General features: G+C 40.3%; 1 protein-coding gene across 11 annotated transcripts in view; it reads right to left on the bottom strand.

Moving 5' to 3' along the window:
- The window catches only part of NRG1 (neuregulin 1), a 229,605-nt gene that overhangs the window by 113,187 nt on the left and 103,199 nt on the right, over positions 1-13,219 (bottom strand). For 5 of the 11 annotated variants that reach the window (XM_043893619.1, XM_043893618.1, XM_043893620.1 and 2 more), the window contains exon 1: positions 10,105-11,521. The exons of the other annotated variants lie outside the window; for them this stretch is intronic. In XM_043893619.1, the coding sequence (XP_043749554.1) occupies positions 10,105-10,774 (670 nt within the window). In that variant the 5' untranslated portion in view covers positions 10,775-11,521. Of the gene's footprint in view, positions 1-10,104; positions 11,522-13,219 lie in introns of those variants that run through there. 11 annotated transcript variants of the gene reach the window in all.

Here is a 13,219-nt window from a genome sequence, read left to right as displayed (position 1 = left end):
ACCAAGTTAAAACAACTGCTATGTTTGATTTGGCTCCTGTAAAATTAGGAGAACCCCATGGACAGAGGAGTCTGGTGGGCTACAGATTTGCAAGAGTTGGACACGACTTAGTGATTAAACCACAACCAACCACCACCAAAATTATTCTACATAAATTATTATTTTTATGGGTTTTGCAAAAATGCTGAGAACAGCTGAATTGCTATCTTTTGGAGTCCAGAAATTCCAGTTTGGGACAATGAAAAACATTTGGTGAACATCATTTCCATTCAGATAAATAAAGATCCATGATCCTTGGGGTCCAGCTCCTCCCATGCACCATACTTACACTGTATAAATTCCTGGTCACTACCCTGACCTTCCCTAGAAGGTACTTTCTTGACAAACACAACTTTAGTTACTACCTGTCTTTTTCTCTCTTGCAAGTAACTCCTTATCATTCTTCCTGTAAGAAAGTCCCTCACAATGTGACTTTTCGACATTACTCAAAGAGAATCAATCTACATAAAAACTGTATCCTAACAGTTTTTATGGGGGAAAATCACTTTTATGATACTAGAGTTCAAGAAATTAGTAAAATTCTATATGATTCTAAGACATACCAAATTAATCCATCTGTTAGATAGTGTTTATGTGAATGGTGCTAGAGAGAGGAAGGAAGTGAATATTTCTTAAGTCTTGTCCTAATATCCTAATATTTTTTCCCACAGAGTAATTTATGTAACCCTCAACGAGACTCTCACGAGCATTTAAAGGATTAACATTCCAATTTGTTCCGATGTAAAAACTGAATCTCAACTGGTGATGTAATTTTCTCGAGGTCACACAGCTTATAAATGGCAGGACTGGGATCTGATGACAAGTTTCCAGTACAGTTTCCACAGCACCATGATGCTTCTTCAACTCTCATCTTCTAAGTCCTTCACAAGCCTTCCCAGACTCCCAAACTTATTCTCCAGATTTTGTTATAGAACTATACTTTCAAGATCAAAAGGGGAAAATAAAATGAAGAAAGGAGTCTAAGTAGAATGAGAGAGAAAAATTGGTACTGGTTTCATATTTACTACATCTTAGGCTTAGGATTTCTTGTTTTCCACTGACTCATTGAATCCCCCAAACATCCCCAAGAGATGCACACTACTGTTCTCGTGAATAAATGAGGAAACAGATTCGGATGGGTGATCTAACTTGCTCAAGCTTATGAGGAATGGCACGGGGGATTAAAGTTTCGGTCTGCTCCTCACAGCCATAGAGAAGAAATTTATGGTAACCAGAGGGGAAGGGGGAGATGGAGGCACAGAGTGGGAGTTTGGCATTGACATGTACACACTACTAAATTTACAACAGATAATCAAAAAGGAGCTACTATATAGCACAGAGAACTCTGCTCAATATTCTGTAATAATCTAAGCAGGAAAATAATTTTAAAAAGAAGAGATACATGTATACATGTAAGTGAATCACTTTTCTATACACCTGAAACTAACACAACATTGTTAATCAACTATGCCCCAATATAAAATAAAAAATTTTTGAAAATTCAACTAGAAAGCTAAGGTCTAGGGCAAGACAGAAGTCAAAGCTGTAAAAGACATCAGTAGTAAATATATTTAATAACCTGCTAGGAGCATGAATGTCCCTCAACAATGTCACTGACTGAATATTCTATTAAGAAGGTATTAAATTCTTTCCAAGTAAGGAGCATACTTCAGTCAGGTTAGCTTTGATTGTTAAAAAATTCTCCCATATCTAGACCGAAGGGACAAGATAGAAAACCCAGATATAAACACACCTCTGGGCACTCTATCTTTGACGAAGGAGGTAAGAATATACACTGGAGAAAAGACAGTCTCTTCAATAACTGGTGTTGCGAAAACTGGGCAGTTACATCTAAAAGAATGAAATTAGAACACTTCCTAATACCATACACAAAGATAAACTCAAAATGGATTAAAGACCTAAATGTAAGACCAGAAACTATAAAACTCTTAGAGGAAAACATAGGCAGTACATTCTCTGACATAAATGACAGCAAGATTCTCTATGACCCACCTCCTACAGTAAAGGAAGTAAAAACAAAAATAAACAGGTGGGACCTAATTTAACTTGAAAGTTTTTTAAGAAAAGGAATCAAAAGAGAAAACTATAAACAAGGTGAAAAGACAATCCTCAGAATGGGAGAAAATAATAGGAAATGAAACAATTGACAAAGGATTAATCTCCAAAATATATAGCAGCTCATGCAACTCAGTACCAGGAAAACAAATAACCCAATCAAAAAGTGGGCCAAAGACCTAAACAGAGAATTCTCCAAAAAAGACAGATAGTTAATAAATACATGAAAAGATGCTCAACATCACTCATCATGAGAGAAATGCAAATCAAAACTACAATGACGTATCACCTCACACTGGTCAGAATGGCCAGCATCAAAAAATCTGCAAACAATAAATGCTGGAGAGCTTGTGGAGAAGAGGGAGCCCTCTTGTACTGGTGGTAAGGTGCAAATTGATACAGCCACTGTGGAGAACAGTATGGCGTTTCCTTAAAAAACTAGGAATAAAACTGCCATATGACCCAACAATCCCACTGCTGGGCATATACCCTGAGAAAGCCATAACTGTTAAAGACACATGTATCCCAATAGTCACTGCAGCACTATTTGCAATAGTGAGGGTGTGGAAGCAACTTAGATGTCTATTGACAGATGAATGGATAAAGAAGCTGTGGTGTATATATATACAATGGAATATTACTCAGTCATAAAAGGAGTGCATTTGAGTCAGTTCTAATGAGGTGGCTGAACCTAGAGCCTATTATACAGACTGAACGGTCAGAAAAAGAAAAACAAATACTGTGTATGAATGCATACATATGGAATCTAGAAAGATGGTACTATGAACCTACTTGCAGGGTAGCAATAGAGACGCAGACATAGAAAACAGACTTATAGACACAGTTAGGGAAGGAGAGGGTGGGATGAACTGAGAGTAGCATGGAAACATATACATTACCATATGTAAAATAGATAGCCAGTGGGTATTTTCTGTATGACTCGGGGAGCTCAAAAGGGTACTCTATGACATCCTAGTGGGGTGGGATGGGATGGAAGGTGCGAGGGAGGTTTAAGAGGGAGAAGACATATGAATACCTATGGCTGAATCATGTTGATGTACGGCAGAAACCAACACAGTATTTTAAAGCAATTATCCTTCAATTAAAAATAAATAAATTTAAAAAATTCTCCCATATACTTATGTTTTTGGGAAAGGCCAAACTGATTTCCTATACGGATCAAACTCAGAAAGGGAAAAATCTCTTCTTTAAGGAAGAGATCTGTAGTGGAGTGATGAGTCTTACTAGTTAGCATTTAAATAATAAATAGGAAGTCACACTCATTTGAATTAAGGCAATACATACTATTTGAATAATAAAGGCTAAAACTAATTTGGACAAGAAAAGAAGGGTGTAGAGAAGACAAGAATTATTTCTGTTTTAGTCTTAGCACTGACAGCACTTAGCTATAGTGTTTTTGGGTAAGTCGCTTCATTTTTCCAGATCTTAATTTCCTCCCTCTGGCAGACACCTGGATCATCTCTCCAAACGTTTAACATATAAAATTCTTATTATTACACAATATCAATTATATTTGTCAGAAATAATCTTTGAATGCATATACATACACAACACTGGGTTCAATTCACTGCAGTAAAGATGGCAACAAGGTTTGAGATGATGAAGACTGATCACTCCTACTCATGTGAACAGTATATGAACCTAAGTTTTATTTCAATTTGGGAACTAAACAACTTAATGACAGATTCAATCCTTTCTCTGGACAATGAAACTAAAAATCGTCGAGAATATTTTAATACCCTTGTTCAGTAAGTCATAAAAATACATAGAAAATATGATTTAAAAAATATTTACAGCAATCAGTTTGCTAGAATCTACAAGCAATCTGACAGTCTTTACATGGTGGAAATATGGAAATATTTTCTATTTTAGGGCATTCCTGGTGGTTCAGCAGTAAAGAATCCATCTGCAATGCAGGAGACACAGGTTCAATCCCTGGGTTGGGAAAACTCTCTGGAGAAGGAAATGGCAACTCACTCCAATATTCTTGCCTGGGAAATCCCACTGACAGAGAAGCCCGAAGGAAGACAGTCCATGGGGTCTTAAAGAGCAGCTTGTTAGTTGCTCTTTCCCATTTTAAGAGAGTGTTCTTAAAAGGGCTAAACACATTTCACCTTCCTGACCACGTCAATGGTTTGGTTAAACTGTGTCATAGAGGTTGAACAGGAATCAGGCAAAGTTATCAGCAGCAGAGATAGAAGTGGTTTCACTTTAAGATAGAGGATATCATTGGTTAAGTGTTCAGTATTCCACAAAGAGGAATACTAGCGAACAGGAATGGCAGTCAAAATGTGAATAAAATGAAGGTGAGGAGAAGAATCACTGAATTCAGAGAGTATTTATGTAGCAAAGTAAAGAAACGAGAGTTGTGATCATCGATTCTAAAAATCCACTAGAACATAAGCTTTATGAGGGCAAGGGCTTCTATTGGATTTTATGGGGATATGATGCATTTAGAACCATGCCTGGCACACAGTGGGTGCCTGATATGTATTCACTGAATAAAGAAAAAGAGGGAACAACATAAGCAAACTGAAACACGAACACAACAACAATAATAAAAACAGAAAAACAAGCACAGAAGCAGACATGGTATCACTTATGGCCTGGTAGAAAGTTCAGGATGAGAGTTATAGACTTAGTTCTCAGGGGCTTCTAGCTCAACATTAGACAAGTCATAACCTTTAATGTCTTTATTTCTCAGTCTACAGATTCTCTCTTCCTTCATGCTTTAAAAGGATATGATGTGATATTATTCAAAGGGAAGGAAGGCAAACAGAGATGTATGGTCTGGGACATGATGATTTTCTGGCAATGCAAAAATGCTGATATGTATATTTATATGTTAATATAAAGGAAAAGAAGAAGGGGAGATAAAGAAAGGGCCAAATTTTGAACCATGGTGGCGGTAACAAACCAGTATGTTGTTCATCAGATGAAGACATTTTTTTGGTATGTGTTTTTGTAAAACGTCTAAGTATTGTTCAGTATTAAAATGCAATAGGGTTCTGTAGGAAAGAAATGACAAGTGAAAATGCTTTGATATCTTAGAGTGTAGTGGAATTTTGACATAGAAAAGCTGACAAGGCATAATTAGGAAAATAAGAAAGATTCAAGATATAATTGGGAGGGTGAGAAGGAGAGGAAGGAAGCAAAACTGGGCATCATAAAGGAATAAGGAAAAATAATTAAATTGGGATGTTCAGGAAAGAGGTGAGCCATATAGCCATCTGCTGCCTGTCAGGAAAGAGGTCATCTAAGAAAAACTAAGCTGTTTTTTCAAAAGCAAGCTGAATGCGGTACGAGTGATGAAATAAAAAAGACCGTAAATGCAGAAAATTTAACAACAGAACAAGAGAGTGAAAAGAAAATTTAAATGTGAACTCTATACACATGACCACTGGTCCCACATGAAGTACTTTCTGTAACTAGCAGTCAGATGCCACTTAAACTACCAGATTTAGTCTCCAGCTCTAACTCTCTTGGGCTTCCTTGGTAGCTCAGATGTTAAAAAATCCACCTGCAATGCAGGAGCCCCTGATTCGATCCTTGGGTTTGAAAGATCCCCTGGAGAAGGGAATGGCTCCCCACTCCAGTACTCTCGGACTTCCTGGGGGCTCAGATAGTAAAGAATCTGCCTGCAATGCAGGAGACCTGGGTTCGATACCTGGATTGGGAAGACCCTTATCTGAAGAGTCAGACATAACTGAATGATTTTCACTTCTCTTCACATCTAATCCTCTAGAACAGGGGAAAAATGATAGGGGAAAACAGCACTGTTGGGGATTAAATTCTGGGAGATAGGACATTGCTCTGTTTTCCACTATTAGGGTTTCCCTAAACTTTTCAGAGTTTTGTGAATTTTAATAAAAGGGTTCATTTTACTAAATTGTTCAGAGACTGGCTTTCCTCATCAATAAATTAATAAAATTATTTAGTTCACATTGAGGATCTACCAGTTTCTTCCAGTTTTTAATATCTTAGGCTTTCAACAAAGATGGTGAAAGCAGAGAAAATTTATTTGGAATCACCATTCTGAAACAGCTATAGGTACAGTTGCAAGGAACTAGAAGAGTCTACTGGGCTTAAAACGAATGCCACTTTTCAACAGAAGGGGAAAAATCCTATAGTATATTCAACTGATCATGTTGAATTCTGCATAGTGTAGTAATTCATATTGTCACTCTGGTAACAATGATGTGCCATGAAACGCAACAGTACAAAGATTTAAGAAAAAGTAAAACAAGTTTGGCCTAAGATGGAAATACTAATGCATTCTTTGTGTATGTGTGTACGTGTGTGTGTGTGTGTGTGTGTGTATATATATATATATATAATTTATTCGGCTGCACTGAGTCTTTGTTGTGGTACGTGGGATTTTTAGTTACAGCATATGGGATCTAGCTCCCTGCAGGGGCTGAACCTGTGCCCCTTGCATTGGAAGCATGGAGTCTTAGCCACTGGGAAGTCCCAGAAAATACTAATACATTCTTATACCCCAGAGTCAGTTGTCAAGCAGGCTGCACCATTCAGAAATACATCTTCTTTCAGGATGGTACCCTAGTTTCCCAGTTACAACTTAATTAATCAGCTCTTTTTATAGTCACCTAAGTTTGCAATCTCCCAGCGTCAGATCTTTCCAGATAAACAAAAGGTAAGAAAAAATGTAAAGCCCAGGCAAAGGAGACAAATGAATGGTTCCAGAATTGCCTTGATGAAGACTATAAACTATTAACATGATAATATAATTATGGTGGGAAACCACTAACCACGCACAGAAAAACTTTAGAATTACATATACATGTTGTAATGTTTTCATATTTTATGCATTGTCTAAATAGTAAATTCGAGCCCTGTATTAGATTGCTTACTCTCTACTTGAATGCATTGTCTAAGATGGTAAGAACATGAAATTATATTGCCTTATGAAAGAAATACTCATTTTAAAATAGCTGACATAGTCCCTATACCTCTAGTCTATTTAAAAGGTGACATTTTGCCTAATATAATAAAGACAAAGAGTGTCTTGATTTTAGAAGAGTCAGTAAGGGAGAGAGTAATTCTAGTATTTATGGAATAAAACCCTAATGTGCTAATAGGTAGATTGGTTTGGGAAATAACACAGCAGACACAATTACCAGGATTGTCTCTGTTCTACTCTCACCGGCTCCAGGATAAAGAAGAATCAATTAGCCCTCCACAGACTATGACCTTGAAGGCTACAGTTCTGTGCATAATACACTGAATATGCTGAGCCAGATAGAAACGGAGAATCAAGTTCTGAGACCTCGGAAGAGCATGGTTCAGATATGATAATGTCTTTTTAAAACATAAGCTGTGACAGCTTCAGGCATGTCAAAAGCATGCAGGATGGTGAAAGAAAAGCCCCATTCTTTCTGTGACTAAGCGATAGTTTTTTTAGCAGGAGAGCAAAACGTGAAAGAGATTGCAAAATGACTATTTAATGCCAAGCTTTTCCTTCTTTCTTTCTTTGCCCTCCTTTAGTTAATGGTTACAAGCTTCTTAAACAGCTAAACAATCACTTAAGAGTGTTTAAAACCAAAGCTCCCTGGACCAGTGCTTTTCCAAAATAAAAGAAATTCAGACTCACAATTTTTAGGATATTTATGTTTTTGTTGTTTTCAGGCACTAGTTCAAAAAAGGAACCCTAGGGGTCTCACACAGCAAACCCTATAGGCGGTAAAGTGTTAACCAACTGTCTAGCCCTAACTTTCCAGAAAACTACATCCCAGACAGCTTTTGCAGGCTTATCTCCAATGCACTCAGAGTGCTGCAGCTGTGTATCTGGCCAGAACTGGCTACTATGATGCTTTTAGACAGTAGTAAATCTTCTCCACTCAATAGAAACGCCAGAAAAATCAATGTCCTGCCTTGGGGAAAAAAAAAAAAAAAGAAAAGAAACTGTATGGAATGTATAATCTATTTAAAAATTTAGGAAAAGAATTTACCTTAGAAAAGAATTTCTCAAAACATCACAAGATACTTTTTAAAAACAGTCCTAGATCAGGAAAATGTGCTGGAGGTTTCTTTGTTTGCTTGTTTTCCTTCAATGACAAAATTATAGGATTGAGTCGAAGAGTTTTCCAAAGGGTCTTCTTTCTTTTTCTGAACAGCTAAACTGATTCAGGCACATTTTAATTCAAGACTGAAGTTGAAAATGATAAAAAGACAAAAGAAGTAACCTTGTCTTCACGGTGAATTTTGCTTCTCTTTGCAGGATCTGTACTTGCTTTTTATAGCCTGTCATTTCATCTGGGTATTATTTCCCGGTCACTTTGCCAGGTGGGAAGAGGCGGTGAATACAGTGATGGCTGTCAGATCTTTAATGATGCTTCAGGGATTTGATAAAGATACAAAGCAGGGTCTGCAGAAAGGAGGTTCTTCCCTAATTACACCTGAAAAGCAAGCCTCTTTTTTTTTTTTTCTTTAAATCTTTGCCACTGAAACTGGTATGTATGAAATGAGCCTGAATCACAAGCACAAATCAAGTTTTCCTGCATTTCTAGAACATATGGCTCTCCCGCATACTGAACAACATGTCTGCAAAAGATATTTTTAATCTTCATTACCATCCAGAGGGAAACAGTAGGGGTATTTCATCACAGAATCTTTACCTTCACCTCTCCTTTAGAGACTTTATGCATGATATTCAAACCGAATTCTCTGATCCTTTACTTTTTTTCTAAGGAAACAGTTTCAATGGTGAAAAGAAGAGAAGACAGTGAAACAAAAATAAATTCGAAACTTTTTAAAAAGCTATAGAAAATGCCTCTCTTCTATAATGATGTTTAAAACCATCTGACTAGTCATGGTTTCATCCTTGTCAACTTTTCCATTACAAAGCATTGCAATGACCCAGTACAGACGGCAACAGGACTGCTCTGTATTGCTTTAAGAGCATGGGCTCTCTTCACTCACAGATTATTAAACAGGGCTGCTGCAATCTTATGGACAAAAAAGACACATCTGAAAAAAAAAAGATTTACTAATGCATCTTGTACTTCCTAATGACTGTCAAGGAAGCTATTTAAATATTTGATTCCAGAAGGCAAAACTAATGTGGACAAACCATAATAGGAAAGAATATTAAAAGAATATATGTATATGTAGATATACATATATATACACACACACACACCAGAGTCACTTTGCTCTACAGAAGAAATTAACACAACATTGTAAAATCAACTATACTTGAATAAAATAAAATAAACTAATTTGGGAAAAATCTTTTCATGTAGAATTGTACCAGATCCTGAATAAAACTGCCCCTAACAAGTGCTCAAGCAACTCAAATTAAAATCTGAGCATGACAGCAACCTTCTGATGCTGGTGAGAGGTGAGTGCTGTGAACATCGAAGACTTCGTGCGATATCGGGAAGAATCAACTAAAGTACAAACGTGGGGAGAAGTGGTTTAGGAACAGGAAGAAGAGATGGAGACAGATAACTGGCAACTTGGGCTGGCTGGAAGGCAGAGGATAACAGAAAGGTGAGGAGAGGTGATGGAAAGTTTACATGGGAAAAAAAAATCAGGATCGTGCTCACTGCTGTGCAGAAGTTACATTTATATGTATGCATATATATACAAATATACATATATGTATATAATGGTCTGATGTTTTCATCTTAAAAAGTGTTAGAAACCAATGGAATTGAACTGAAAGTCAAGCATGGCTCAGAGATGCTGCAGCTTTGGGTCGCTCACCCCAGATTTCACCATCCAGGAAGAGGGAGCTGCTGTGATAGCATCAGTTCTAACTAGCAGTTTGCAAGGTCTTCTCACTCATTTCCCCCTGAGCAACCCAGTCACATGATGCGCTTAAACCAAACCGAGCCACTCAACTCCGAGAAGGCAAGGACCCCGCTCTACCTCTAGAGAACCCTTCCGACGACCTCAAGCCCACCCATCTCCTCTACACATCCTCACCCGTCTCTCTCTACTTACAAAGTTTAGGAGCAGTTTGGAGATTAGTTTCTGTTGATGGTGGCTGAGTGGCTGTCTTGGATGGTCTCACGTCAGGGCTCCGAGTGGGTGGAGGGAAGGATGGGGCAGTGGACGGCCGGAAAGAAAAAGCGAAGATACGGTTCTTGGGGGTGGGGCCCGCCGAGGACTCGGAGGACCCAAGGGTATTGTCAACTTGCACTGTAACTCGAACCTCAGTTTCAGACTGAGCCCTGGAGACAGGTGAAGTGTACGCCTTGGCTGATACCCACACAGCAGCTGAAGCTGCAGTTGGATCCAGAGAAATAATAGGATCCTGGCCTAATCCCCCAGGGTCAAGGTGAGTGGGAGAGTCATACTCAAAAATCTTGTCCACAAACACCCACTTGAGGCCAGCGATGCAGAGGCAGAGGCTGATCAGGCAAGCCAGGATGGGGACGATGCAGATTTTCTCTGAGTTGAGGCAACCTCTCAGGCGCTCGGTTTCCAGGCAGACGCAACAGGGAAGAGTCAGGCCCACGAGCCCCGGGGACCTCCCATCTTCAGTCTGGGTCTCCGGCATGTCTTCGGCTGCCGGAAGCCCGTCCAGAGATGGGTCTGCACTCAGCTGAGTGGAAGGGCTCGAGGACCTCTCAGCAGCTCCCTCGGACATGTCTGGGGAATAAATCTCCATCGGCTCACCTCCAGGAGGCCTGGCCTCTAGCACTGTCCATTACCATGCAGAGCCCCCCCCAACCAAATGATACAGCATCTTACAGGGAGAAATCGATAAGTCGTCCAAGTCCAAGGCCATTATCAAAAGCAAGAGGAGTTCGGGAGGAAGGCAGGGGAGGCCAAAAAAAAAAAAAAAAAAAAGCCTCTAGCAACAACCAAATAAAAGTATACTGTAATTCTTGACTGCTGTTTCTGGGCCACTTTTGCAGTTCTTTTATATGCTTCTCCAAACCATCCTGGCAGGGTCAGGAAGACGGGAGGCCAGCGGAGAAACCCAGGAGCTGACGCGGCGGCGGTCAGTTAAGTAAACCAGTAGCCCAAACTGAAAGGCATGTTTCTCACCTCGAGCAGCTGAAGCTGGGGTCTGCTCAGATGGAGAAAGCAACTGTCATGCAGAAGAAGTAAAAGCAGGAGCAGGACCAGCGGCGGCGGCGGCGGCGGCAGCAGCGGCAGCAGCGACAGTAGCAACAGCATCCTGCGGTGTGAGCGCGGCGCCTGAAAGGGGCTGAATCATCACAGAGCAGCAGGTGCCTGCCCTCCGAGCATCACGGCGAAGCGTCTCCCCGCAGAGCGAGCTGGAGGCGAGCGCGCGGCCGGGAGGGGCGGTCACCGCGCTCGCCGCCCTGCCTTCCCCCCAGCCCCCGGGCCACTCCTCTTTGTCCTTCCCGAGCGCTCATTCACTTTCTTCCTCTGCGGCTCTTGCCTTCTCCACAGTCTCTTCCCCTTGCCTCCCCCCTCCTCATCCAGAGACTCTCTCTCCCCTCTCTTTTTCTCTTTTTCCTCCCTCCTCTTCCAACCCCCACCCCTCTAATCTCTGGGGCTGCTGGCTGGTCTGAGTAGAATCAGGATACCCAGCAAGGCGGGACTGCCAGTGACTTCCTATTTTATCCAATTAGAAGGAATAAAGGCCATCAAATCAAAGAGATGCAGGCAGACACCAGTTAAGTCCCCATGGCCCCCACCCGGCTAGCCTCCTTCTCTCTCTTTGTTTTTTTTTCCTTCCTACCAAAGCTGCCCTAATCTTCCACCCCCACCTCAAATGCTCTAAAGTCTCCCTGGTTCTCTCTTCTGCACCCACTGTTGGGTCAGAAAAAGCCAGTGATCAATGCTAACAATCTAACAAAGCTAGGATGGGGCGGGGGTGGATGTAGGTGGGACCTTATGGGTTGGACCTGAGGCTTGGCAAAGTCTGATATCTGATTCCTCCCTAGAGAGGTAAGCTTTTCAACAGCAATTTCTTCCTGCCTGCTGCAGAGAGATAGCATTCCATCCCCAGCCCTCTAATAAGTTTTGTTCACTGAGAGGACTGTTATTGCCTGGTGTTTCAACCAACAGAAGAACGTTTTGGTTTTTTTTTTTCCCTCCTAACCATGGACAGCTCTGTGTTCAGCCCTTGTCGCAATGATTGGGTTAAGACTTGGTGATGCCCAAGTGTGAAGTGTGGAATATACACTGGAGAAGGGGGTGCTCAGGGAGGGGAGAAAGGTCTTTATGTGCCCACACTGGTCCCCTTTAAATTTCCATCCTTCTATCCCACTCACAGCAGTCCCGGACTGATGTCCAGCCAACAAGAAACACCAGTAAGTAACAGCTATAGAGGAGGCTCCCGCTTCATCTTGAAATTAGCCTTCATTGTGACTCCACACTGCGGAGGCTGAATTCCCCGAGCGCTGTAATGTATACCACATGTCCTCAGCTATAACTGCACTGTAAGGGTTGAGAAGACTTTTCTATAAGAGCACGCCTTTAGGGTTAAGTTTCAGGAGCTTTACCTTAAAGATAGTTTCACTGCCGACTCTTTTCTTTTTCCTTTAAAACAGGAGTGGTTAAAAGGCTGGAAAAAATGCACTGTCCTTAATACAGAGAACAGGCTGCCCTGACCCTCCTGTTCAATGCGTGTCCGCATCTGAATCTTTAATCCATGCTTTACTGTGACTGGACACCTGAATGGTTTCCAAGGAACCATTTTGTTCACCTATGTCAATAGGAGTCTTAAAAACTGTCTCTAAATCCATACTACATAACCATCATGTGAGTCCCAGAAGCAATAAAATTTAAAGCTGAAGTCCTGAGAGAATCTGCTTTAAGCACGTTCCATTTTGTAAAACACAATCTCCACTGCTTTGAAATATTTTTAAGCTTCTAAGTGGGCATGAGATAACATTATCATTTCTTTCAAAATGAAATTAGCCCATAATTATAAGTGATTTAAAGGGTAGTGATATCTGAAAATGTGTTTGCAGTACTATAACTAACAACAACGACGAAAGCCTGAACCAATTTGCATAATTGTAATTATGGCCCTGACAAGATTCTGGGCAAAATGAATTATCCTTAAGTTCACCTCTATATAACCTGCATTTATATAGCAGTAACTCATACTTTAAAATAGTTCCTATGCCCA

Source organism: Cervus elaphus, chromosome 32 (assembly GCF_910594005.1).
Source record: "Cervus elaphus chromosome 32, mCerEla1.1, whole genome shotgun sequence".
Lineage (NCBI taxonomy): Eukaryota > Metazoa > Chordata > Mammalia > Artiodactyla > Cervidae > Cervus > Cervus elaphus.
Note: the sequence above shows the minus strand (reverse complement) of the source record. Positions and strands in the feature narration are given on the sequence as shown.